The 26,430-nt window shown below is 52.4% G+C and overlaps 2 protein-coding genes and 1 long non-coding RNA gene across 3 annotated transcripts; all 3 read left to right on the top strand.

The window, feature by feature from the left end:
• Nucleotides 1–620: 620 nt before the first annotated feature.
• On the top strand, nt 621–2,764 carry LOC120655050 (transcription factor NIGT1-like). Its single transcript, XM_039932772.1, has 5 exons — nt 621–941; nt 1,084–1,376; nt 1,456–1,831; nt 1,938–2,014; nt 2,106–2,764. Exons 1-5 carry the CDS (start codon nt 815–817, stop codon nt 2,469–2,471), a joined length of 1,239 nt encoding a protein of 412 aa, XP_039788706.1. The 5' UTR covers nt 621–814; the 3' UTR covers nt 2,472–2,764.
• Nucleotides 2,765–5,885: 3,121 nt separating this feature from the next.
• LOC120655049 (3-ketoacyl-CoA synthase 11-like) lies at nt 5,886–8,292 on the top strand. The gene is made up of 2 exons (XM_039932771.1): nt 5,886–6,089; nt 6,499–8,292. The coding sequence occupies exon 2, from the start codon at nt 6,503–6,505 to the stop codon at nt 8,066–8,068; it is 1,566 nt and encodes a 521-aa protein (XP_039788705.1). The 5' UTR covers nt 5,886–6,089; nt 6,499–6,502; the 3' UTR covers nt 8,069–8,292.
• Nucleotides 8,293–22,482: 14,190 nt separating this feature from the next.
• LOC120653934 lies at nt 22,483–23,342 on the top strand. Its single transcript, XR_005666901.1, has 2 exons — nt 22,483–22,789; nt 22,878–23,342. It is a non-coding gene; the product is annotated as an uncharacterized LOC120653934 (long non-coding RNA).
• The last annotated feature ends 3,088 nt before the right edge of the window (nt 23,343–26,430 follow it).

The following is a 26,430-nucleotide window of genomic DNA, read 5'->3' as shown; positions in this document are numbered from 1 at the left end:
ATTCAACTTTAGAGAAAGATAAATCGAAAATGATTGAACTCGTGGAGATGCTCCAACGAGGGGGACGGGCTCCTCCCGAATCTGGGTGATGCTAGATTTCTAGCACGCACAAATCCCGAAAAAAGAATTTTGCATGCATGAAGCACTAAATGAAGTCAATTTGCAAAATTTTTTTAGGGATGTGTGTAATTTTTCACGACGAAACTAATGACGGTAATTAATCGATAATTAGCTACAGTGATGTTACAGTAACCATCCTCTAATCGCGCGGTCAAAGACCTCATTAGATTCTTCAGGGTCACTAGCGCGAGAGTTTCGAAGTTGGTTTTGTAAACTGATTTTGTTTGACACCATAATTAATAGTCAAAATTTGTTACTATTCACTAGCGCTACAAACCTACAATTCTGAACCAAACCAAACAAGGCCGTAGTCGGATGTTCGGCCCCCAGCGCGTTCCCCCGCAGGCCCCGCTGCCCTCCTTTTCTCCCCTCTCCCCTCTCCCCGTCGGTCACGCTCACGCAGCCCCCACCCGCACCGGACCTGGAATCGCCGCCGAATATTCACGCCCCCCCCCCCCCCTATTTGTGTCCGTCCCTATTCACCCACCCCCACCCGTCAGACCCTCACTGGTCACGCTCCCGCCCCCGCCCCCGCCTGCCGTGCGGGAATAAGCGAGGGAAGATTCGCCTCCGACGCGACGCCCCGACCCCGATTCCATTCCATTCCCCACTCTGCCCTCTGTCCTCTCCTCTTCCTCCCTCCGACCCTCCCCCACGGCGAGCCGATCGAGCCAGCACGGCGCGGGAGGCCGGGATGGACCCGCCGCCGCGCTCGGAGCGCCGCCGCCGACGCGAGTACCTGCTCGCGCTCGAGGAGGAGCGGCGCAAGATCCAGGTGTTCCAGCGGGAGCTGCCCCTCTGCCTCGAGCTCGTCACGCAGAGTACGTCGCGTCGCGTGCCTCCCTGCCTCGGCCTCGCGGGGCGGCGGCTCAGCTCGAGCTCGCCGTCCTCCCGTTCCATGCGGCGGTTGGTCGGTCGGTCGGTCGGTCTCAGCATCGCTCAAATGTGTTTCGTTTCGTGCAGCTATTGAGGGGATGAGGAGCCAGGTGGACGGCGGCGGCGGCGGCGGCAGCGAGGAGACGGTCAGCGACCACGGCCCCGTGCTCGAGGAGCTCATGCCGCTCAAGCCCAGCCTCTCCCTCTCCTCCGAGGAGCACGAGAGCGGCGCCGGCGCCGGGAAGGGAGAGGAGGCGGCCGAGACGCCGCCGCCGCCGGAGGCCAGGAAGCAGCAGGCGACGCCGGACTGGCTCCGCTCCGTGCAGCTCTGGAGCCAGGAGCCGGAGCAGCGGCCATCGTCCCCGTCGTCCCCGCGCAAGGTATGTCACAAGCCGTGTGGTATGGTTCCTCCTTGTCTGGCACTCGAAACCGTCGTGCATCATCTCAATCCCCCCACAGGAGCCGCTGTGCAAGCCGGTGGCGCTGAGCGCCCGGAAGGCCGGCGGCGCGTTCCAGCCGTTCGAGAGGCAGAAGCGCGCCGAGGCGCCGGCCTCGTCGGCGACCACGGCGGCGGCGAGTTCGGCGGCGGCGGTCGTCGGGGACAGCAGCGACGGTGCGCCCGCCGACACGGACGCGGCGGAGAGGCGGCCGCGCAGCGACGACAAGGAGACGAGCGGAGACGCCAAGGACAAGGGGAGCGGTAAGAAGGGCAGCAAGGGCGGCGAAGAGGGCCAGTCGCAGGCGCAGGCGCCCGCCCGGAAGCCGCGCCGGTGCTGGGCGCCGGAGCTCCACCGCCGGTTCCTGCAGGCGCTTCGGCAGCTCGGCGGATCCCACGGTCGGTGTTCCACAAGAACCGAGGGATCAAATCGCATTAGCTCGCCCAAGCAGCTGAAAATGTATTGAAACTGAAGATTAATCTCGTGCCGTGCTAATGCGTGCAGTGGCGACGCCGAAGCAGATCCGGGAGCTCATGAAGGTCGACGGCCTCACCAACGACGAGGTCAAGAGCCATCTGCAGGTCAGCCGTCTTATCATCTCTGATGATCATCATGCCTTGTTAACCTTAACATCAGCTTCTGTTCTCACAAAAACGTTTGATGATGGTTCAGAAGTATCGACTGCACACGAGGCGGCCGAACGCGACGGCGACGGTCCAGAGCACCGGCATCAGCGCCAGCGCCGCGCCGGCGCCGCCCGTGCCGCAGTTCATCGTGGTGGGAGGCATCTGGGTGCCGCCGCCGGAGTACGCGGCGGCGGCGGCGGCACAGCCAGCCGGCGGCGACGCGTCAGGAATGACGACGACGACGACCGCCGGCACGGTGTACGCTCCGGTGGCGACGCTGCCGTCCGGAGTGCAGCGGGCGCCGCAGGGCCCGCCGAGGAAGTCGAGCGGGTGCTCCGACGGCCGGCGCAGCGGCGACGCCAGCTCGGGCTCGCCGGCCGTGTCGTCGTCGTCGCACACCACCTCCGCCTGAGCATGCCTCGCCGCCACCTTCCCCTTCTGATCGTGGCAAGTGTAGATCGATCGGACCTGACGGTACATACAACAGAGAGTGAGAGAGAGACGTAGTAAATCTGAGAGTGCTTTGATTTCATGGTGCTAGCTTAGCTTACTGCGGCTGCCTAGCTTGGATCGCGATCCATGCAGGCCGCACAGCTAGAGGTTTGCTGTCTCGTGTTCTAGTTATCTTGATTTGATGCAAGGCAGTGTACAGTGTTTGGAACTTCGGGTCAGTGTGAATTCAATCATCTATTGATGGCGAGCAAACGAATGAGCATGCGCGGGCGTGGATCGAGACGAAGACGACGGGGGCACATGCAGCAGGCAGGGTTCGGTTCGGCGCGCGGTGATCCTCCCGGTGAACGGGAATGTTCCCTCGGCGCCTCGAATATCCCGTGCCGCATCTCCGGCGGAAGGGGGGAGAATCTCGGGCGGCCACCTTGCTTTTGGACCCGGTGATGCTGGTGGTGATCCTGATCCAACGGATCTTTCGCCGATGGTCCGTCCCTTTCGTCGCCGAGGGGTCGTCCATTCGTCGCGGGCCGGCGGGATATTCCTCGGTCCTGCGGCTTTTCGCCGCGCCGAGGGGTCGTTTGATCCGGCCGGCCGGGCCGCGCCACGCCGGCGCCACCTGCCATGGCCCCGGCCGCTTCTGCCCACCGTACTTCCTCCAGTGAGGTCACATCCGTACTCCCTCCGGGCGGCCACCTCCGTACTGCTCCAGGCAGGCGAGGCGAGGTCGGATTCTCTTCCTCTCCCTCTCCCTAATATCTACATGCGCGTGTGCATGCATGTTCACGAAAAAAATTGGAATGGAAAACGGACTGGTCACGTATCTACTCGACTACTCCCACTATCCTAAGTTATTAGTTGTTTTGATTTTCTAGATATATAATTGTTATATCTAAGTGTATAGTAAAACTAATATATTTAAAAAGTAAAATGATTAAAATTTGAGATGGAGGGAATACATTTTTTGCAAATAATATTTATTTAATGACAGCAAAATTGATGATGTGACATTGAATTTAATGCCATGAAACTCTTTATAAAGCTTTTATTAAGATTGGCCTTAGAATGATCAATGTGTCTGAAATTCTCTAAAACAATATTTATTTTAGAACGGAGGAGGTATGTTGGTTCATTTGTTCCATTCCCCAACCCGTTAACTTTTTCATAAAATGTCAGTGTACCTTGCTTGTTGAAATGTCAATGTATCATATGCCACATCAATGGTGATAATGGGCGAGGTGGTTGTCGATGCAAGCTCCACAAAATGCCTGCCCTAAATTTTGGATCCCCAGTTAGGACGTGTTTAGTTCGCGAATTTTTTTGGGTTTGCCTACTGTAGCACTTTCGTTTTTATTTGATAATTAGTGTCCAATCATGGACTAATTAGGCTCAAAAGATTTATCTCATCATTTACAGCTAAACTGTGCAATTGGATTTTTTTTAAACTATATTTAATGCTCCATACATGTGTCTAAAAATTCGATATGACGGAGAATCTTTAAAATTTTTGAAAACTAAATATGGCCTTAGTATGCGGTCACATCTGATGACCATGTTTGTGGTTTTATTGTCTCTTAGATCTGGTCATGGGCCACCCAATCCAACACAACCAGCTTGACCTCACATCGGATGGGCTTGGGCCAAGATTATTGTCTTGCATTCACCGAGCTGGCGACGGGCCTAAACTTTCGGACAGAAAGCTGAAAAATACTATAGGCCCGATCCGACTTGAATGATTATCGGGCTAGGGTATTGTTTGGACTAATACTTCTTTTTAGGACTCAATAGAAAATCTTAAGAGTGCCATAGTTTCTTCTCTCATGATATAATATTCTAAAACTTTCTTTCCCTCTTAATTGAAAAGGTAGAGTTTCTGCCACTTAAGTTAAAGCATATTCCTTCCATCCTATTAAGAGTGCAATTCTATATTTTTTTTCAAACAGATTAGTGGTGGTGTGAAAAGACTCTCATACCCTCATTTGCTTGCTACATATAATTAGTTTTGGCATGTGATTCAAATATGACTACTTAATTAGACAAGTACACCCTTCGTCCCAAAATAATTGTAAGTATAGAGTTCAAAATTTGTCCTATAAAAAATAGTAACTTTGACCTACCTACAAAAGAAAAGATAATATCCGGAACATTCTCAAAAAAACAACTAACACCTCATCCACTCGTCACAAAGACAAATGATATTTTGGTAATTTTACATCTAGCATTAGTTTGTGTGCTTGATCCTAGAATTACATTTTGGGACGGAGGGAGTAGTTCAGATCCAATCTCTAAAATTGTAATTTTTATAGAATTTTTTCAAACTCAGGATGCACTTTCATAGGACGCAGGAAGTACGTGTATGCATGCAATTGTGCTTGTGCAAACTTAACGCGTGCTATGGGACGTCGGAGAAAAAATAACCCGCTCTGTGTTCACATCTCCAAACTCCTCCAAATTTTCCAAACTTTCCATCACATCGAAATCACATCAAAACATTAAAAATAACAAATGACTCATGCATGGAGTACTAAATGTATGTAAATAAAAAAACTAATTGTATAGTTTTGATGTACGTTGCGAGACGAATTTTTTGAGCCTAGTTAGCCTATAATAAGACAATATTTATTACAAACAAACAAAAAATGTTACAATATATTACAGTGTCCAATGTGACTTTTTCTACCAGATTTTCACGGATCTAAACACACCCCGTTATTAGACAGCTTGGTACTGTACCACCGGAACCGGATACCACACATGTGTCAAGTGTCTACTCCGCGCGCGGTCCCCGCCTGACGACGCGTCTGCCGCCGGCGACAGCTCGCCGGTCAAAGGTTCCAGTTCCAAGTACTGCACCCACTACCTGCTGCTTCTAGAACGGCGGCGACGCGGCTCCACGTGCGGCAACCGTACACTCGCCCCTCATGTACCACGGGTCGCCGAGCGCTGACTGGACGGACGTGTGGAAGCTTCCGTGGACGCGGGCCGTCCCGTCCCCGAAGGAAACGGATTAACGGACAGACAGACACCGGCCGGGCCCCCCGTGACCCCGTCACTCCCGTCACGTTTTGCTCCGCACACAGCTGTGGCTGACAGCTGGCCCCCACCCATCGCAACGGAATGAGCAGCACCGCAACGGTCACCCGCCCGCCAGCCCGCGTTCGGATGGAACGGAACGTGCCGGGAAGTAACGGGTGCACACGCACGGGGCCGCGGCGTCGGGCCACATCCGGCCGCCCGCCACCCCGATCCGGCCGTCCATCGGTCGACGCCTAGCGCACGGCTGGCGTGCGCCCGGCCGACGCTGGCGGGTGGGCCCACGAGCCGGGCGCCCCTTCCCCCCGCTCCCCCCTTCGTCTCCTCTATTAAACCCCGGCTCCGGCAGGCGGCGGCGGGGAACGGGCGGTGGCTCCTCTCCTCTCCTCTGCTCTGCGGTTCGGAACACGGGAACAGCCTGCTCCTCCCTGACTCCTCCATCTTCCTTCGCGCGAGGCCTGGTCGACCGGTTGGCTGGTTCCATATCCGGCGGGGCTTGGTGCTCGAGGCGATCGCATCGTCATCCGCCGCTCGCGCCGTTCGATTGGTACGCGTCGAGATGCCTTTCCCTCTGCTTCTGCAGTCGCGCGGCGAGTTGATCCGTCCTGCCCCTGCTGTTTTCTCTTCTCCTCTCCCTCGGGATGCCCGTGCCCGTAGCTGCGCTCGTGATTTGGTCTGGGCTCCCTAGATTCGCTGTCTTGATTGGACACAGTTCCTTGTTAATTCCCCTGCTCTTTCTCCATTTCTTCTCTGAATTGCTGCTGTTTTACCCAGAAAAGGCGGAAATTACGGCAAATTTAGTCCAGGCCTGAACCTATGAGTTTTTTGTTTCACAATTTTTGTTGAATTCTTGGCTTCTGGTAAAAAATTTAGGAGGATAGATTGCGTTTCAGTCACCCAGATTTCTGCGTTGCAAATTATTTTTGGCGTTTTTCTGACCGAAATCTGCTTCACAGGGCCATGGACAACCCAGCGCCGCCAACGAATGCCGCGGCCGGTGCGCCAGAGCCGTCGCCGTCGCCGTCGCGGCGGCTGCCGGACTTCCAGCAGTCGGTGCGGCTCAAGTACGTGAAGCTGGGGTACCACTACCTCATCTCCCACGGCATGTACCTGCTGCTCACCCCGCTGATGGTGCTCGTGGCCGTGCACCTCTCCACGCTCTCCCCGCGCGACGTCGCCGACCTGTGGGCGCACCTCCGCCTCAACCTCGTCTCCGTGCTCGCCTGCTCCGCGCTCCTCGTCTTCCTCGCCACCGCCTACTTCCTCACGCGGCCGCGGCCCGTGTACCTGGTCGACTTCGCCTGCTACAAGCCGGGGCCCGAGCGCCGGTGCTCGCGCGACACCTTCATGCGATGCTCGCGCCTCACGGGCTCCTTCACCGACGCCAGCCTCGAGTTCCAGCGCAAGATCCTGGAGCGCTCGGGGCTCGGCGAGGACACGTACCTGCCTCCCGCCGTGACGCGGGTGCCGCCCAACCCGTCCATGGACGCGGCGCGCGCCGAGGCGCGGGAGGTCATGTTCGGCGCCGTGGACGAGCTGCTCGCCAAGACGGGCGTGAGGCCCAAGGACATCGGCGTCCTGGTCGTCAACTGCAGCCTCTTCAACCCGACGCCGTCGCTGTCCGCCATGGTCGTCAACCACTACAAGCTCCGGGGCAACATCGTGAGCTACAACCTCGGCGGCATGGGCTGCAGCGCGGGGCTCATCTCCGTCGACCTCGCCAGGGACCTGCTGCAGACGCACCCGGGGTCGTACGCGCTGGTGATCAGCACGGAGAACATCACGCTCAACTGGTACCCGGGCAACGACCGCTCCAAGCTCGTGTCCAACTGCCTGTTCCGGATGGGCGGCGCGGCGGTGCTGCTCTCGAACCGGCGCGCCGACCGGCGGCGGGCCAAGTACGAGCTGGTGCACACCGTGCGCACGCACAAGGGCGCCGACGACCGGTGCTTCGGCTGCGTGACGCAGGAGGAGGACGGCGAGGGCCGGGTCGGCGTGTCGCTGTCGCGGGACCTGATGGCCGTGGCCGGGGACGCGCTCAAGACCAACATCACGACGCTGGGCCCGCTGGTGCTGCCGCTGTCGGAGCAGCTGCTGTTCATGGCGTCGCTGGCCGCCAAGAAGCTGCTCAGGGTGAAGGGGGTGCGGCCCTACATCCCGGACTTCAAGCTGGCGTTCGAGCACTTCTGCATCCACGCCGGCGGCCGCGCCGTGCTGGACGAGCTGGAGAGCAACCTGGCGCTCACGGACTGGCACATGGAGCCGTCGCGGATGACGCTGCACCGCTTCGGGAACACGTCCAGCAGCTCGCTCTGGTACGAGCTCGCCTACAGCGAGGCCAAGGGCAGGATCCGGCGGCGCGACCGGGTGTGGCAGATCGCCTTCGGCTCGGGGTTCAAGTGCAACAGCGCCGTGTGGCGGGCGCTCCGGTCGGTGAACCCGGCGGAGGAGACCAACCCGTGGATGGACGAGATCCACAGGTTCCCCGTGGATGTTCCCAAGGTCTCCAAGGTTTCCAGCGCCTGAAATGTTCTTGCCCTGCTGCCATGCCATTCCTTCAGTTCAGAGTTGGCAATTCTTTGGACCAAATTCAGGGGTCTGCAGGTGGGAATTCGTCATAGATCATCATCAGCTCTCTCTGACTCTGAGCTCGGGTTATACATACTACGTACGTGACATTTGTTGTTGTTTCTGTTCTGTATGCCACTCGTTTTATATATAGCTAGCTGATTGACAATTGTCCCCTTCTACCGTCTCTCGCGTAGATCTTGCGCTGAGCCTTTCGGCTCTTCAGTGAAAAATCTTCTGAAGGGCCTGTTTAGTTTCCAAAATTTTTTCTATAGTATCTATCATATCAAATCTTCGAATGCATGCGGAACATTAAATGCAGTTGGAAAAAAATAACTAATTACACAATTCAATTGTAAATGATAAAATAAATATTTTAAACCTAATTAGTTTATAATTAAACATTAATTGCTAAATAATAATGGAAATGTTACAGTATTCAAACTCAAAAAATTTCACAAAAACACAGCCGCTTCATTCCATCTCATTTCACCGGAACCAAAACAGTAAGGACATGCGCTTTGCCAGATGTCCCCAACTCGCCATCAAAAGGGCAGAACCAGTTACTGGCACTGTCACTGTCAGATTTCCATTCGATCGCCCGGCCAGGTTAACAATCATTGACCCTTCTGCGGTTTTGCCCTTAGGTGATGTTTAGTTCCAAAAAAAAATTTATACAGTATCCGTCACTTCGAATCTTCGAACACATGCATGGAACATTAAATACAATTAAAGAAAATAAATAATTATACAATCTAACTAATTAGCACAAGCTGAATCTTTTAAACCTAATTAGTTTATAATGGATATTATTTGTTAAGTAACAACGAAATGTGTTACAGTAACAAAATCCAAACTTTTTCACCAACTAAACACACCATCCGTTCGCACACTGCGTTGACGAGGTAAAAATGGTCAATGTCACCCTCAGGGAGGAAAAAATGGAAAAAATGGTCAATTTCAACATGCTTATATTTCAACATAATTTGTCCAGCTCTTTCAGTGGAAACTATCCAGTCTGTAGTACTGCAACTGCAGTTAGGATTCCACCATCTCGTCCCGGTGCTGTTACCAATCAAACTGGCACCGATTGAAGAAAAAAGAGAGAGAAAAAGAGAGAGAACCAGAACAAATAAACAAGAGGATGGGCTCCAAGCAGCATTACTACATTCCTAATTAAAGAGAATAGTGGACAAAAGAACTAAAGGTTTGTCATGTTGTGAAACATTAAGCATGATTCATTGCAGGTGACGATCTTATGTTGTCAAAACATGAGGCTGGAAAAAGAAAAACTCTGACAGGGTTAATGTTTTTATGCGCCATTCAAAGTCCTCTGTAACTTGAATTTGCACACCTTCTCTTAACAAAAACCACCTAGTTTCTCATAGATTGGATCTCGGACTTTTTCTCATTAGAAGCAGAATACATGGAAAATTAATAAACAATTAAATGAACAAGGCACACAATAAGAACTGTTTTACGTAGTTGAGAAATATTGGATGACCGCATGAAGATATTAACCTAGGGCTCTAAAGTATGGCACTGACTACAAGCCCCCGAACATCAAACTTCACAGTAGAGGGAACTTTTGCCACGATGTATTTTTGGATAGCTATAATGTTGGGAAGGAGACTCCACCAGGCAGCAGAGAGAGGGATAGGGCACAACTCAAGAGAGCAAAAATGCTTATGAGGGAGGAAGAGTCCCCATTTGACCCCTTGGGCCAGCTATATATATAGGAGGGGAGGGCGGCGGCAATTTAGCTCCGGCCTCCTAGTGGGTACAATATTTACAAATAGGTCCCTGTACCGCTACATGAGGCCCATCAACATTATGGGCTGGGCTATTTTCCCCAACAGTAGCCCCTCAGCTACTTTGTTTTGACCGGCACGACAAAGCATAGTAGTGAATACATAGGAAGTGGCCCAGCTCTATCTATGACCTTGGCCGTGAGGACTGTCCTCGTGACCGCCCGCTCGTCCTCCTCGCTAAAAACTCCATCCAAAAATCCAGTGGGACAAAACAGATGGAGAAAAAAGCACGCACGCCTAGCAGGCCCACATATACATGACGATACACTGCAGCTGATCATTGACTTCGGTCTCAACGATGACGGCGGGGATGAAGGTCTTCGGTGGTGGGGAAAGCGGAATCTTCGTCACTTGACTTTGGTTGGATCTCGTTGTCTCCACGAATCACTCTTTGTCACAGTCGATGCAGACGAAGTAGAGGATGCAGTGTCTTCGGCTCTCTGCCTTCGATCATCGATCAAGACTAGACGCGCAAAGCGATGCCAGTCTGCCCTGTCCCCAGCCCCTCTTGGCCGGAGTTCGTAGCGGGGGGAGCAAAGGTTCTTCAGGAGGCGAAGCCGAAACAGCCGATGTCGAGGGTCGAAGTAGTCGTCGCCGAAGTAGAAAGCGAGCCCCTCGAGCCGACCTGTGTCGGTGAGGGCGAAGGTCGAAGTAGTCACCACCGAAGTGGAGGGCGAGACCCTCAAGCTGAGCGGTGTCGGCGAGGGCGAAAGCTGAAGGAGTCACCGTCGAAGCGGAGGGCGAGCCCCTCGAGCCGAGCTGTGTCGGCGAGGGCAAAGGTTGAAGTAGTCACCGCCGAAGTGGAGGGCTCGTAGTCACCGCCGAAGTGGAGGGCGAGCCCCTCTAGCCGAGTTGTGTCGGCGCGGGCGAAGGTCGAAGTAGTCGCCGTCGAAGTGGAGGGCGAGCCCCTCGAGCCGAGTTGTGCTGTCGAGGGCGAAGGCTGTAGCAGTCGTCGCCGAAATAGAAGGCGAGCCCCTCGGGTCGAACAGTGTCGACGTGGGCAAAGGCCGAAGCCGAAGTCGTCGTCGCCGAAGTGGAGGGCGAACCCCTCTAGCTGAGCTTTGTCGGCGAGGGCGAAGGTCGTAGCAGTCGTCGCCAAAGTATAAGGCGAGGGCGAAGGCCCTAACAGTCGTCGCCGAAGTAGAAATCGAGCCCCTCGAGCCGAGCTGTGTCGGCGAGGGCAAAGACCGGAGCAGTTGTCGCCGAAGTAGAAGGCGAGCCCCTCGAGTCGAGCTGTGTCGGCGAGGGCGAGGGCCGTAGAAGTCGCCGCCGAAGTGAAGGGCGAGGCCCTCGAGCCGAGTTGTGTCAGCGAGGGCGAAGGCCGTAGTAGTCGCCGCCGAAGTGGAGGGCGAGCCCCCTCGAGCCGAGCTGTGTCGGCGAGGGCGAAGGGCGTAGGAGTCGTCGCCGAAGTCGAAGGCGAGCCCCTCGAGCCGAGCTGTGTCAGCGAGGGCGAAGGCCGTAGTCAGAGGGGCACGCTGATGCATGCCGAAGACCCCTCCAAAGTCGACTTGCGACGAAGGTCGTTGGTGTTGATAACTTATTTTTTCAATAATAATTCAAAGACCCAAGAGAGAATTTTGCTATTCCGAAGATGCCAAATTATACACATGCAATACCTGCATCATTTTTATTTGAGAGAGAAATATTTTTTAAATATACTAGGATGCCTTCGGCTTTTCACACGAAAGGACTTAACTTAGGGGACCTTCGGCTCTTTAGCTCGCATAGGTAAGCCCTAGCCTTTGGATTTCGCACGAAAGGACTTTCTATGCCTTCGGCATTTCGCTCGGAAGGACTTTCCATGCCTTCGGCATTCCACACGATAGGACTTTGAATACATTCAGCACTCTGGGCAGAAGGTCTTTTTCGATTGTGAAAAATTAAGAACTGAGACCAAAGAGTGTTGCGGGCCGTTCAGCTTCGCGAGCCCTGTACTCATTTCTCCAAGTGGTATTCACTTGCAACGCACCGATGACTCCCATCTTCGCTTGACGAAGAGGGATAGACGCTTCGGTGCACCCTTGGCAAGCACACCCATAACCGAAGGCCAAATATAATTCCGTAAGACCGAGGCATAGTCATTTCCATATATAACCGTTCTTTACTTCGAGGTGAAGACCAATAATCCGAAGAATTATCTTCCATAAAATATGGATTGATGAAGGTCCACATATCGGGAGTTATTCGCTTCGGGGTGAAAACCAATAGCCCGAAGGAGAATCTTGCACAGACTCGGATAACCGAAGCCCCATATAAAAGTTTTTTCGGGGTGAAAAACCAATAGCCCGAAGGAGAATCTTGCATCGAACTCTGATAATCGAAGCTCTATATATAATTCTCTTCGAGGTGAAAACCAATAGCCCGAAGGAGAATCTCGTATCGAACTTGGATAACCGAAGCCCCATATTTTTTTTCGGGGTGAAAACCAATAGTCCGAGCCTAATAAACGTGGAAATGCTGAAATCCAATTTTTGAAATTCCAAAGCTAAGTCAGCGACGGCTAAGAAGCTCATAGATGCTGCAGCCAAGAGTTTCACTCTGCATGGTTAGCTTTTATGTATGATAAACTTTGTTTAAGAGCAACAACACAAATTATAACTTAGCCATCTTGACCGCATGGTCAGGTACTGGTTTTTCACAACCTGAATGGCCGAAGCCTGTTTTTTATTTTGTGACTGGAGACTTGGACCAAAAGTAACTTTGATGCTGGTGTTTAATAGTAATCGTACAAGAGGGAGTAACGAAGCTCTGAAATCCCAAATTTGTAGTCTGAGCCCCTTCGGGTACATTTTTTTCTGCAATAAACAAAGACTGCAGTTTGAAATAGCAGAAACACTACCTTTGAGATGTGTCGACATCCAGTTTCTTATAACGGAAACAAAAATACAACCACACTTCGGTGGGTGTTACGAAACTTGCGCCAGCTAGCTAGTTTAAACTTGCGTTGTGGACAGATTTTCAGATTCAAAGTAATAGGATTCAAAACGATATACGCCAACAAAACGAAGTGGCAGAGATGGCAGCGCTGTACCTCCCGTAGGCTGGCGTCCAGGGATCTATCCCTCTCTGCGCGTTATGTTTTTGCAGAAATAAGTTTACCTTTGGGCCTCGCGCAACATGGGCCGGCCGCGAGCACTGGGCCGAAGATGACCCGCGCTGGACTGAAGCTAGACCAGGCAGGCCGAAGACCCGAAGCGCCTGGTGGCAGCACGTGCGCGGCTTCGCGGGCCTTGACGAAGACCGGCGGTTGCCGGCCGACGGCAGCCCTTCGTTGGCCCGACCGAAAACTTGAGGAGCCGGGCCGAAGCTGGCTGTACATCACGGGCCGATGTGCTCTTCGCCGCGGGCCGCCTAAGTGGGGGGCTATTCGTGCTGAGGCCATGGCGAATTTTCTTTTTTTTGGAGACCGAAAAGGCCCTTGGGAAGCTGTAGGAAACGAAACCCAATAATCAATGAAGGCAAAGAAACCTCATAATAGCGGAAATGCCGGAGCCCAATAATTTGAGAGATGCCGAAGCCCACAGTCAGCGAAGAGACACCAAAAAATTTTCATCTACATGATTAGTCAAATAGTAAAATATTTATCACAGATCGAAGCCAAAAATGAATCCGCACTGAAGCGAAGACCATAACTCGTCCATTTTGACGAATAAATAATGATTAGAGAATCTTTATATCACCGAACGGGGAGGTGCAGGGATCGAGTTCCCACTCCGCCGCCCTGCGCTTCGGCACTTTTTGTCGATCTTGAATTGCTCGTGCTTGTCTCGCCGCGAGCTGAAACAGAAACTGGGCCTTCGCTGTCGTGCGTGGCCTCTCTGCGGGCTGAAACCGCGACCTGGGCCTTCGTCGCGGGCTGAAACCGCGACCTGCTGGGCCGGCCGAATTTCATACTTTTTTCTTTTTTATATTTTTAAAAAATAAAAATTTCAAAAATATATGTCCGATTTGAAATATTTCAAAAATACCCCCGGTCGCCCCCCATAGAGCGACAGGCCTTAAGTGTAACTTTTTTCTTCAAATTCGCAACGAGGTCCCTGAAAAAAAAGGCATGTCGCCCCCAACGGGCGACAGGGGCGACAGGGTCTCCTCCCTCTATATAAGCCCTGGCCGCCATATGTCGCCATTCTCTTTGTCATTTGAGCCAAAAAAATCAGAAAAAAAGAGAGGGGTGAGGAGAAGAAAAACGGCGAAGCTCTACCGAATTGCGTACTTGTGATCTACCGGTAATTTCCGTATGAATCCATTGATATTGTATAACAATTAAATTTAATTAGCGGATTAGCTGAATTAGATTTGGTGCTTTAGAACACTCGTTTAGTATTACAATTTCAGTACTATTACATACTTGTTTTTAAATTAATTATGAATTAGAATAGAATTATAAAAGTACCTTATTGATATTGCAGCATAAGGCAATGGCTGCCTCCAATTGTGGAGGATTTTCATGGACCGAAGAAAAATCTAGTATAATACTTGATATCATTACCCATCTTGTTATCAGTAAGAAGTTGGATCCGTTAGCGGATGGTAAGATAGAGATAGTGTTGTCCAAAATAGTAGAGTTTAAAGATTTCACATTATTTCGAGGTATTACGACGCAAGATGTAAAGAGACATATGCTAGAACGTCGGAAGATATACATGACCCCTGTCGCCCGTGGGGGGCGACAGGACTTTTTTTTCCAGGGACATCGTTGCAAATTTGAAGAAAAAAATTACACTTAGGGCCTGTCGCCCTATGGGGGGCGACCGGAGAATATTTTTGAAATATTTCAAAACGGACATATATTTTTGAAATTTTTATTTTTTAAAAATATAAAAAAGAAAAAAGTTCCCGAAGCTGCCTTCGAGTGATCGAAGCTGGCTGACTCCGGGTCAAAGGCCGAAGGCCATTCTTGATATGTGACCAAACCCATTTTTACCAATAAATAGATATTAAAGATAAACTTATCTGCAAAAGTTTGTGGTTAGTTGTACATGTATAAACTTCGGCGCTAAAATATATAATCTAGCAGTTGCAAGGCCGTCGGTTAATACGGAAGCGGTACACTGCACGTGTCAACTTGAGTGCTGAGCTTGCCTTCGACATATAGGCCTTTGAATCATTATAAATAAATCGTCAGCGAAGGATAACGATCGTCTTGAGCGAAGGGTAGCAGCATGATTTATAATTGGTGTTAGTATTCGTGCAACGAAGAGTAAATGATGTTGAAAAGTAAGACAAGATAGCACGGTTTGACCGAAGGGTGTATAAGCATTTTTTAATGAGTAAAATGCACTAGGGTCCTTAAACTAGTGAGGGTGTGTCAAGTAGGTCCACGAACTCCGAAAATGCAGATTCGGCCCCCCAATCTAATTAAGTGTGTCACTGGAGGTCCAAAACCCCTTTGACCGGGTCTGACCGCCTACGTGGCCTGTCACGTCGGTCCTACCTGGACCAGTTGGCGAGGGCGGAGCTCGGCCCGGCGGCGGCCTCTCTCTCCCTCTTGCTCCCACCTCTCCCCCTCCCGGCCACGACGGCACCGGCGGCCGGATCCGCGTAGGTCCGGCGGCGATGGCGGCGCTCCGAGCTCGGGCCCGTGGCCATGGCGCCCGTGCGCGCCCCGTGGGGCTCCCTCCCCCTCCCTCGCCGGCGGGGCGCGGGGCCATGGCGGCGGCGCTCCGAGCTCGAGCCCGGGGCCATGGCGCTCGCGCGCGCCCCGCGGAGCTCCCTCCCCCTCCCTCACCCGAGGTGCATGGCTGCGCGTAGGGAGGTGCATGGCCGCCGGACCAAAGAGAGAGAGGAGGGGCGGATTTCGGCGGCCCCCGTCGGCACCGGAGCTCAGAGCGCCGCCGCCGTCGCCGTCGCGTCCAGCAGGCCACCCTGCCGCGCCGGCCGGCCCTCCCCACCTCCGTTGCGTCCAGCTGGCCACCCTGCCGCGCCGGCCGGCCCCGCCGAGCAGTCCGCCGCACCGCGCAGGCCGGACCCGCCGAGGAGGGAGGAGGCAGGCCGGAGCTACTGCCGGGTGTAAGGATCACCGGGGTGTCCGACCCTAGAGGGGGAGGGGGTGAATAGGGTCGCTAATCGCTTTTCTATCCTAGGGCTCAATCTAATTGCATAAGATAAACCTAACACGTCATACACATGCTAGTTATGACTAAGGTTTATCTATGCTACCTTCTACTTACCCCAAAAGACTTGCAACCTATAGTCAATCCTAATCAAACTAACTAGGAAAGTAAAAGTAAGCAAGAAAGAGTAAATGCGGAAACGTAATGCGGTAAGTAAAGCGGTAAGGGAGAGGATATGCAAACTCCCGTGAAGACACCAAGACACACGATTTAACGTGGTTCGGTTAGGACATCAAAGTCCCTTCCTACGTCCACGGCCACTTGCTCACAAAGAACAAGTGTGATACCGAGTCTCTTCGCTTGATCACCGTCTTGCCACGCCTCCAAGGCTCCCGACAAGCAAAGGCTAAGTGACACCAAGTCACAAAGACGAGGTCACCGCCACCGTCTATCTCGAAGCGTCACCACGGCACCGTCTTCACTATCTTGGAGCTTTAACACCAAGTAGGGGACTCCTTCCCCGCACAAAGTGTCGTTGCCACTCCACACCAAGTCGGAGGGTCACACGACGAGTACAAGTGTTTGCTTGCCGCAGCAAGACTTCTCTCAAGGGAGCTCTCGCAAGAACTAATCCCTAATCAAGCACTAAGCACTCTAACAAGTGTGCTTAAGCCTATATGATGTACAATGAAGCTCTATGGTGGTTGGAGATGATCTTTAGCTCTAGTATACTTCTTTGAACTCCAGCACTCTCAAATGGTGCGGCCTTGGGGGTATATATAGGCAGCACAAGCAAATATAGCCGTTGGAGAAAAGCTGCCAGAAATGTGCTTAACACCGGTTAATCCGATGCTCCCCAAATCGCCATCGTCGGTTTAACCGGTGATACTAAACTGCCCACTGAAAACTAGCTGTTACGTGTACGGGCAATCAACCGACGCAATCGACCGGTGTATGTAATGTTAGCGTCGGTTTAACCGGTGAGTGCAACTGTCCTCTGATCCTTGAAAAACAAACTCTCTGGACAACTGCACCGACGCCATTAACCGGTGCATCATCGGTTCATCCGATGTATGCATTTTCCTTGGTCTGCTTCTGCCATTGCACCGACGTATTCAAACTTCCTATCGTCGGTTCATCCGGTGCCAAACCCTAGCCCGCAGGCCATCTCTGTCATTGCACCGATGAGTACATTTTGCCTTACGTCGGTTCATCCGGTGATACTAAAACTCCCAGACGTGCTCAAGTCAATGCACCGACGTGTGTAATTTGCTTGGCGTCGGTTCAACCGGTGACTTGATTTCTAAGCCTGAGTATATCATCTAAGCAAACACATTAGTTCAAGTGTTGCGTGTGTCATCAATCGCCAAAACATTATATTGAAATATGGCATGAGAGGCCATTTTCGCTACACCGGGCCTCCCGCGCGCCGCCGTCGCGAAGCGCCATCGCCAGTCTCCGCCATGGCCGCCGCCGAGGAGGTAGGAGCGTTGGATACCGCCGGGTCCCGTCCGTGCCGCCGGCCTCGTCGCACCTCCCTCCCCTGCGCCGGGCCAAGTGCGGCGGCCGGAGGCAGGGCCGCGCGCGTGCCCCTCCTCCCTCCCTACCTCGACGCGGGAGCGGGAGCGGGCGCGGCGGCCTCGGCGCCTCCCCGCGCCGGCCATCCTCCTCCCCGGCGGCCATCCCCACCAACGCGGGCTTCCCTGAGCTCCGCCCGCCCCCATGGCGGGCCTCCCCGAGCCCCGCGTGGCGGCCGGATCCTGCGGCGGATGTGGAGGTGGAGCCGCGCGCACGCCTCCCGCGGCTCGCCGGCTGGGCTCACCGGGGCACCAACATGCGGCGCGCGCGTGGCCCTGCCCCCTTCGCCGGGGTTCCCGCCTGGTCGAGCTCGGTGCAGCGCGTCCACCACGCGTGTGGGGCCAGAGCCGCGGGTTACCATGGCGAGGCGGAGTCCGCGACGCCGTCGCCCCCACGCACGACGGAGCAGGGGCGGAGGAGGCGAGCAGGGGCCGCGCGCGTCAACTGTTGTGTCCAGGTAGGACCAACGTGGTTGGCCACGTAGGCGGTCAGACCCGGTCAAAGGGGTTTTGGACCTCAGTGACACACTTAATTAGATTAGGGGGCCAAATCTGTATTTTCGGAGTTCGTGGACCTACTTGACACACCCTCACTAGTTTAAGGACCCCAGTGCATTTTACTCTTTTTTAATCCTGCAAATAGAAAATTTTGCATGCACGCCCAAGGCTTCACACCGAATCGGTGTTCGGCAGATATTAATTTGGAGGGAACCTTTGCATGCGGAGAACAAAGTCTGAAAAGCTGTGTAAAAATGCTGATTTACATAAATGCGGAGATTAATTAATGGCCCTGTTTGAAGAAATAACCAAGGTTATTTTTTAGTTATTCTTTAGCTCATACAAATAACCCTCCACCAAAATAACATTTGAGTTGTTTGGATCCAAAAGTTATTTGGTATTTAATGCACCTTTTCAATCATTGAAATCCCAATATCTCTCTCTTGTTGTAGTGGACCCCACTCAAAATAACCAAAATAGCATCTCTTGGAAGGGATAGTTTTTTGAGGTGGGCTATTTTCAAATAGCCACAAAATAACCCACCTATTTGGCTCCCTATATGATTATTTGAGCTATTTGAGTTATTTGAGGTAGGGATAAAAAATAACGCATGATCCAAACAGAGCCAATATATATGTACGACCAAGCTATTCTAAGAAAAGGCTCTTATGTTGCTAAGCCTGTATGGATGCGTCCACCGAAGTGAAGAAACTCCACCGATGGGCACGTGCCGAAGCACTGGTGACAACGCATGCATGTGTCATCTCCGGTGTTTGCTGGCACGTGGCCGAAGTACTAGATTTTATTACGCAGAGCGAGGAAGCATGCATCAATTAAACAAAGCGGTTGAACTGGTTGGCGAAGCTACCTTGGAAGGCCAGGGTTCGATCCCAAGACCCTGGCTCTTTTATATTTCGTTTTTTACAAAAATATATTTTCGTTCTCGAAATTTACATAAATATATCCCGGCTGTCAGACGGCCGGCACCTGGTCAGGCCGCCCGGCAGCGGGGCGACCAGCTCCCACAAGTTATATATAAGGGTTGGCTGGTCCCCCCACCTCTCATTTGTATCACTAAAATTCTAGAAAAAAAAAGAAAAGAGATGGGGGAGGGAGAGAGGCGAAGCCCTGCCGGATTTTTAAGCCGGCGACTGCAGGTAACCAAAATTCTTCTACGTTTTACAAACAGTTTATGTTGTAATTATTTTTATTGACACGGTAGATTAACAATTTGTTTAATATCATTATTGTGTGGCCAGGTATGTCGAGTAAGCTTCGTTTTCAAGTTCATTATGGTGACTACTATATTTCTCATGATGCGTATGGAGTAGATCTATCAGCTTTTGAACGCAGAGAGTGTGGAATAGATAAACGCTTAGAGAGTAGTTTTGGTTCCATACGCAAATGACTTCACGAGATATTCAATGTGAATCCAAAGACCTATTTCCTAACCGTTCAGACTGTGACGAATTGGGCAACTGACGGGGATTTCTAGGAGTTGATGCTTATAACAAACACCGAAGAATGGCGGACCTACATGCAAGCAGCTCTTGACCATGGGTGGCCTCTTGCAATGCTAATTCAGATTCACTAGAAGGCAGGTCATTTCGGTGAAGGGTCCACAAGTACATCATCTCATATGAACCAATCAATGGAGCAAGAAAATGAAGATCAGAACATGCATGTCATAGAATCTGAGCCGCAAGGTATAACTGATCAGGTAGGAGAAAAAGAAGATCAGAACGTGCAACACGATAACCTCGTGTTGTGAGTAAACCTAACATGCCTTAGGAAATGTAAAATACCGGGATTACATGGTGGTGCTTTACTGAGTGCACCGGGGATATTTTCCCTTCCTAATAGTTTCAGGCCCTGCTTCCTTAGCACGGCGGGCCCTCTCTTGCTTCCTCTCCCTATCAGCTTCACGTTCCTCTGCCTTCTGACGTTCCAATTCTGCAATCCTCTTTTGAATCTCTTCCTGGTCTTTCTTGCGCTTCTCCTCCATCTGTTCTTCATGCAGCATTCGTTGCCACCTTTGTGCAGCCCACCTTACTTGACGCTCAACGTGGTCCTTATCCTGCTGAGATTGCTCGGTGTCTAACCACTGCACGAAATCACATAGAGGCGGTGGAGTCTTTCCCCAAATCATGTTAGAAGTCATTACCAAATCTGAAAGTGGCAAACTCTGATAGTGTTTTGTTGTACCTTTGCTCGATCCTTGCCGTAATGCTTGGGCGGGTCATACTCGTAATTCTCGCACATGAAGAACCTCATGCCAAAGTCGTCCCCCAAAACCCTTGATTTCATTAGCTTGCACAAGGATCCGCAAAAGCACATAGGCACCTGGACTCCTTGGGGGACTGTTGCCGTCACCTTACTCCTTGGAATGTAGGCAGATTCTGAGGACGCCATGTACTGTATCAACGCTTGTATTAAACTGATTGCTAATCTACTGTGTCAACAAAAATAATTACAACATAAATTGTTTGTAAAGCGTAGAAGAATTTTGATTACCTGCAGTCGCCGGCTTAAAAATCCGGCAGGGTTTCGCCTCTCTCCCTCCCTCCCTCTCTTTTCTTTTTTTCTGAATTTTTTGTGAGGCAAATAAGGTGGTGGGGGGCAGCCAACCCCTTATAAAGGACCGGGGAGGCGGTCGCCCCGCTGCCGGGCGGCCTGGGGGGCCGGCCGCCCCGCTGTCGGGCGACCGGTTTTCCAGTGGCTTCAGCGCAAATTCTCCGCGAAATTTTTTGCAGAAAAGCCCCTGCTGCCCCGCAGCGGGGCGACCAGGTCCCGGCCGCCCGGCAGCGGGGCGGCCAGGGTATATTTTTGTAAATTTTGAAAACAAAAATATATTTTTGTGAAAAACAAAAAAATAAAAAAAAACCGCCCTTGCTTGTCTTCGCCATGGCTCGAAGCTGCGAGCGTGTCGTGCTGGGCCTTCGCTTGGGCCGAAGGGGCGCACGGGTATGCGGCGGCGGGCCTGGCGAGGTCGGCTTCGCCGCAGGACGAGACTTGTGCCGCGCTGTGGGCGAAAACGGAGCCAAAGCCCGCCGGTGCTGAAGTCGAAGCCCGGTGGAGCCGGAGCCGAAGTCGCTGAAGCGAAGCCTGAGATAAGCTGGAGCCGAAGTCAAAGCCGTTGGAACGAAGCCAGTGGAGCTTCAACCGAAGCCATTGGGCCGAAGGTAGAGCCGCGAATCCGCGCAGGTCTAAGGAGAGCCGCGCGAAGCCGACGCGAGGCAATCCGAAGCCGCGCGAAGCCGAGCTGAAGGGGTGCCGCGCGAGATTGCGCGAAGCTAAGCCGAACCGCTCGATCCGAAGCCAGAGCGGCAGAGCCGAAGCCGTGCGAAGCCTTCGGAGCCGAACGAAGCCAAGCTGGCTTTGGCTTCGCCTTGAGGCTGACGTGCTTCTTGTCAGAATGAAGGTGGTGGAGCCGAAGCCGCTTTGATTCCTGTGGTGGAACCGCTCGATCCGAAGCCAGAGTGGCAGAGCCGAAGCCGAGCGAAGCCTTCGGAGCCGAACGAAGCCAAGCTGGCTTTGGCTTCGCCTTGAGGGTGACGTGCTTCTTGTCAAAACGAAGGTGGTGGAGCCGAAGCCGCTTTGATTCCTGTGGTGCTCGTGGGCTTTTATTTCGTGCCAAACGTGCTTCTTGTCAGAACAAAGGTGGTGGAGCCGAAGCCGCTTTGATTTCTGTGGTGCTCGTGGGCTTTTATTTCGTGCCAAACACGCGGTGGGCGCCAAACTGTTGGGGAGAAGACTCCACCAAGCGGTGGGCGCCAAACTGTTGAGGAGAAGACTCCACCAAGCAGCAGAGAGAGGGATAGGGCACAACTCAAGAGAGCAAAAATGCTCATGAAGGAGGGAGAGCCCCCATTTGACCCCTTGGGCCAGCTATATATAGGAGGGGAGGGAGGTAGCAATTTAGTTCCGGCCCCCTGGTGGGTACAATATTTACAAATAGGTCCCTGGACCGCTACATGAGGCCCATCAACCTCATGGGCTGGACTATTTCCCCCAACACATAAGTCTCTTATTGGCTTCTAGGATCAGATAGATAGGAGCATTCCGGTTTTGTGGGAAGGAACCACAGAACACCTGCCAAGATCATCTTTGTCATCCTCATCATTTATGGTGTCCAAGGTCATACCACTACTACAGAAACGATTTTTAAGGATGCCTTTTTTTTTTCAGGGGCGGGTGCAAATGTACCCCGTTTTTACAAAAAGAGTTGTGTATTGTAGCATTTCGCCCGTGCCTTGGAAATACATCTTCAGTAGCAGGTGACGGCACTACCCGCCTCTGAAAATAGATGCCCATTTTTAGAGGCGGGTGACGGCAACGGCCCTCGGAAAAATTGAAAACCAGTGGCGCGGACTGGCGCGGGTCTGCACATGTTTCTATGCACCGTACTCACCTCTCTCTCTCTTCCTCCCCGCACTCCCCATCTGAATCTTGGCGCTGTCTCCCCAGTCTTCTTCCTCTTGCAAGCGTGGCCCGAAGCGGCGGCGGTGGCACGGGACAGCGGCGGTCCGGAGCAGCGGCCGCGGGGCTGGGCCGCGGTGCCCGGCGGCGCGGAGCAGCCATGGCTCGATGTGGGGCTGCGGCACCTGGCAGCCACTCGATGCCGCGCAGAGGAGGTCTGCAGCAGTCTCCAGGAGGAGCCACGCCGGACCACCTCACCCGCGTGGAGCAGGCGCTGCTGCAGTTGGCACATGGAGATGGGTCACATGCACTCGGAGACAGGTAACATCCCTCTGTTAATTTACTTTCCTTTACGGCCATGCATGCTCCCACCACTCTCTTTGCTAATTTCCTTTCGTCCGGTGGTTAGGCGTGGCTCCGGCGGCCAGGCATGGTGCGCACCTGCAGATCCGGCGGCCTAGCTCGGCGCGGGCGCTGCTCCGGCGGCCAGGCGCAGCGCGGGCGCGGCGACGTGGGCCCGGTGGTCTGGCTCGGCGTGGCCGCGGCGCGGACGCGGACGTGCGGCGGCGGCGTGGATGTGCAGCGGCGGTTTTTTTATTTTTTTAATTGATTTCTAGGAGCGGGTGATGAGGGGACCCGCCCCTAGAAATCGATTTCCAGAGACGGGTGACGGGGTGACCCGCCCCTAGAAATCGATTTCTAGGAATGAGTAACGTACCCGTCCCTGCAAACAATTATTTTTAGCTTCGGAAAGCAAGGGCGGGTGCGACGTCCGCCCCTAAAAATGCTATTTCACCCGCTCCTAGAAACCTTTTATGCGGTAGTGTACTTTCCAGTGATGTTGCATTCTCAAGAATATTGCGTGTTAGCTCAACCATGCTCTTTGCAGAGCCAAAGCCAAAGATCATCACATCCTTAAGGCTTTCGTACTTGCGTTCAAGCCTCTGTCTCATGTTTGAGGCAGCCCCCAAAACCAGAACAATAACCTCTATGTGCACTCTTCATGACCTGCACAGGATCAAAACCAAATGTCATTTAAACAATCAGTTCACCACAGATATTAGATACTCATAGATAACTTTAATAAGGTAACTTTCAAGAACAGAGATTTACACTAAGAGTGAAAGTCTACAAAACAGGAGAAGCATCAAGAAATGAACCCACAGACCACAAATCATATTCTGGAGAAAGACCTCCATCAAGATAGATTTCCAATTACTTGAGGTGATGGAATTTGGCAGCTACTGTTGGCGTGCTAACCATGTGCATAAAGATATATGTCATATCAATCCACTCTCAGGGCATGAGTGCATAACTGCTGATAAGTGTCAACACACAGGCACCAAGAAAAATTGATTTTCAGATACCTCAAATCAAGAAAATAAGGTTAGTCTCGAGATTTGGCACCAGATATGGAAGCTTTGTAATAGCATAGTTGAGAAAGTTAATCTCATATGAACAGTCCATATCGAGGTTCTTGACACATGCAATGATTCGAGGGAGAGTTGTACTAGGTTGTCACCAGTGAAGTTGAAGGTGGAGAGGTTTGGCGCTTTGCTTTCTATAATTTGCAGCATACTGCAATGAGAAACAGTCAGGCAGCTGTGTTGCTCCAGAATGTGTGGTGCAGCTTTGTCAGGCTCCTCAAACAACCAGTGCCAACCGTGGGAAGGAAGGCGCAATAAGTGAGGTGAAGATGATGAATCAAGTTTCCATTCACACCAAATAAAAGTGAGCATGGGAAGTTGTATTCTTCCTCGTATTTTGAAGGTAGCTGTAGGATGAGACTTTCAATGCTTGGTGTAATAGCAATTTGAAGCCAGTCATTGAGATAACAAGCATTGAGATCATGACTGAGGAATGTTGAGTACCTTCTCCTAGCTGTGATGAGTGAATTGTCAACCCTGCGGTGTGATCGTGTGCTTGGTCTTTGGTTGCAGGTACACGGGCGTCGAGTGTCGACGGAGAGCTGCCGTGGAGATGTTGTGGCCGATGGACCGTGCGGTGGACGGCGGTGAAGGGCAGCCGGGACCGGAGCTCGGGCCGGGCGGCAGTTGTGGCGTCCACTCCTGGATCGAGGGCGCAAGCAACGGTGGATGGCGGGTTTCTTGGTTTGCGCCACAAAACCAAGTTGGCGGACGGCGGTTGAAGACGCCAAGTCGTGGAGGCACGGGCGTCGGTCTCGGGACTGACGGAGGAACGGGCGTCGACGGCGTCTAGGGCCTCGCTGCGGGCGAGGAGGTGACGGGCGTCGGGCGGCGTCTAGGGCCGTCAGAAGGCCGAGGCGGGAACGGCGTCCAGGGCCACGGCGTGGAGGCGGGAATCTTCCCGCGCGTGGAGTTTTGGCGGTTTTCTCAAAACCGGCCACCTACCCGGGTTTCGCGGACTCTCCAAAAACCGCGGACCGGATCCTCATCCCCACGGCGGCATCGCGGAGAAGACTTCGACTCGAAGAAAGAACCTTAGCCGTCGGATGAGTCCTTGTATCTTTTTCCGGTTTTGCCCCTACGGGCCTTCTAGTTTAATTTCAGCTCTTAGGGGTAGTTTAATCTTTAGCCAGGGAGGTTAGGAGATTAAAAGGGAGAGGAGGGCAGAAGCAAGGGTAATGCGCTTTTCTTTCCTGGAGACCTCTCCTCCGTGCGCCTCCTCCCTCTCTCTGTTCTTCCTCCCTCTCTTCTCTAGGGTAGGATTTGAACCATGGATTATTGAGACCTTGTGTTGAATTTGATTGGGAAAGGAGGCCCTATCCTCCTTGTGCCCTCCAGGGTTTCGATCTTGTGTCAAATTCAATAGGTCGTTTTCCTCTCGTGTGATGACTTTCGTTTTTGGTTTGACGAGTTTTGGAGCACGAGATTTTGGTGGCTTTCCGAGCTCTTTGTGATGGATCCAAACCATTTTTATTAGTGCAAGATCACTAGGATTTACGAGCTCCCTCGAATTGACGTTCTTGCATTTTTGAGAAAACCCCGTTCTTGCTCGGGAATTCCTCGATTCCTCCCAAACCATGGAGTGATTCGTCGATTCTTTTTGGTGGGTATGTTCACAAGGTCTTTGTGATCGTGTCTGCAAAATTTGAGCCCCTTTGGACTTGTTTTGATCCTCCAATCATCAAGTTTTCCAAAGGGTGCGGACTGTGAAACTCCAGTTCTGCTCGGGCTGGGTTTTTAGGTATCGCCGGTGAACCGACGCTTGAGATCAAGATCGTCGGATCAACTGGTGCATAGAAGTTTTGGCTTTTAGGGTTTTTGGCCTTTCTGCTTGGTTGCACCGGTGCATTGGTTCCACATGCATCGGTTCAACTGGTGAAGCTTCACCAGCAGTCCCTGCATGCTGTTTCGCTCGTTGCACCGGCGTATAGAAGTTTGTCAACGTCGGTTCAACCGGTGCTCAGTGCGATTCGTTTTGCAGTCTCTCTGGACAACTGCACCGACGCTAGGGTTTTGTTTTCATCGGTTTAACCGGTGCTAAGCACATCTCGTTTTGGTGTTCCTCTGGACAACTACACCGGCGCTCGTGAACAATTTTGTCGGATCATCCGGTGTAGTATCGTCGGTTGAACCGACGCTTTGTTACTCTATACGTCGGATCAACCGGTGCTCGCTTTTCTCTGCTGCCGGCTTTGTTTCATCGGTTGAACCGACGTTGTTCGAATCCGTACGTCGGATCAACCGGTGAGTTATACCGTGCATTCTCTATCGCTGCTTCTGCGTGTTTGATTCCGCATTTTGTCTCGCTTTTCCTAAGGTTGTTTTTGTGTCGGTGTACCTTCTCTATGGCTGCTCCGCACTTCACCTAGGACGTTAGGGTTGGGTGCCTACTTGGGATATTAAGCTGTATTTCCGAGTTGAGAAAAATTTCAATCGGCTCCTATTCACCCCCTTCTGGTCGTCTTTTTGGTCCCTCAATGACAGTCAAAGATGTCAAGTGCGAGCCTCTTCACGCCAGTGTATGAGTGATTTTTC

This window comes from Panicum virgatum, chromosome 1N (assembly GCF_016808335.1).
Source record: "Panicum virgatum strain AP13 chromosome 1N, P.virgatum_v5, whole genome shotgun sequence".
Taxonomy (NCBI): domain Eukaryota; kingdom Viridiplantae; phylum Streptophyta; class Magnoliopsida; order Poales; family Poaceae; genus Panicum; species Panicum virgatum.
This window is presented reverse-complemented; position numbering and strand designations above follow the sequence as displayed.

Bases quoted from the DNA above. Each gene is read 5' to 3' on its own strand.
- LOC120655050 (XM_039932772.1), top strand. From the start codon at position 815: ATGGACCCGCCGCCGCGCTCGGAGCGCCGCCGCCGACGCGAGTACCTG. The intron at 1,832-1,937 runs GTCGGTGTTCCA...TAATGCGTGCAG, and splicing joins GCAGCTCGGCGGATCCCACG to TGGCGACGCCGAAGCAGATC. The intron at 2,015-2,105 runs GTCAGCCGTCTT...ATGATGGTTCAG, and splicing joins AGGTCAAGAGCCATCTGCAG to AAGTATCGACTGCACACGAG.
- LOC120655049 (XM_039932771.1), top strand. From the start codon at position 6,503: ATGGACAACCCAGCGCCGCCAACGAATGCCGCGGCCGGTGCGCCAGAG.